The 719-nt window shown below is 69.1% G+C and overlaps 1 protein-coding gene across 1 annotated transcript in view; it reads left to right on the forward strand.

Moving 5' to 3' along the window:
* Nucleotides 1-450: 450 nt before the first annotated feature.
* Nucleotides 451-719, forward strand: part of DLX5 (distal-less homeobox 5) — a 3,400-nt gene continuing 3,131 nt past the window's right edge. The window contains exon 1 of the mRNA XM_025209019.1: nucleotides 451-478. Coding sequence (XP_025064804.1) covers nucleotides 451-478 — 28 coding nt within the window. The remainder of the gene's footprint in view (nucleotides 479-719) is intronic.

Genomic DNA, 719 nt, shown 5'->3' on the forward strand with positions numbered 1-719 from the left:
GTAACCCCCCCCGCCCCCGCTTCCCGCCCCTTCAAAAACAAAGTCTTTACAATGGATCGAAGCGATTCGTAATCGGCCGGGTCCGGATTTGCTCCATGTGACTTTGCAGGAGCCGGGGACGTTTTTTCCTAAAGCAAACAATGCGTCCGGGCGCAGCGCACACGGGGTAGCCCGGCCCGGAGACCGGCCCGAGCAAACAGCATCCACAACAGGGGGATCGGGGAGTTCAGGTCGCTGGAAACAGCCGCGAGCTGGTTTGCCTTGATGTCTAGTAAACCCCGATACGTTTTTGCCGGGCTGCCGTGAAATGCCTCGGGGCATCAGCGGAGCGGGCTCCGTGCCTGTGTGAGGGGACACGGGGGGCTACGGTCCGGGGGCTCTTGCCTGCCGGGCGCGGACGGGCGGCGGGGGGAGCGGAGCCCCTGCCCCGAGGGCGGTGACAGCAGCGGGATGGCGCGGGCTCTCGTTGAGAATAAAGGCAAGCGGGCGGTGAGCGCAGGGAGCAGGACCCGGCTCAGCCCGCCCGGGCCGCGCTGTGCTCGGGATGGTCCGGCGGGGCGCCCAGTGTAACGAGAGACAAGGGGCGGCAGCAGCGGGCAGGGCGCTCGCGTGGCACCGCCGAGGCTTGGACGGGACACGAGCGCTGCCGGGGAGCGGAGGTCCCGTCCCGCCGGGCTGGACGTGGCCCCGGGGCAGATGCAGCTCCCCCGGGGCCCAGC

This window comes from Alligator sinensis, unplaced genomic scaffold (assembly GCF_000455745.1).
Source record: "Alligator sinensis unplaced genomic scaffold, ASM45574v1 scaffold196_3, whole genome shotgun sequence".
Taxonomy (NCBI): Eukaryota; Metazoa; Chordata; order Crocodylia; family Alligatoridae; genus Alligator; species Alligator sinensis.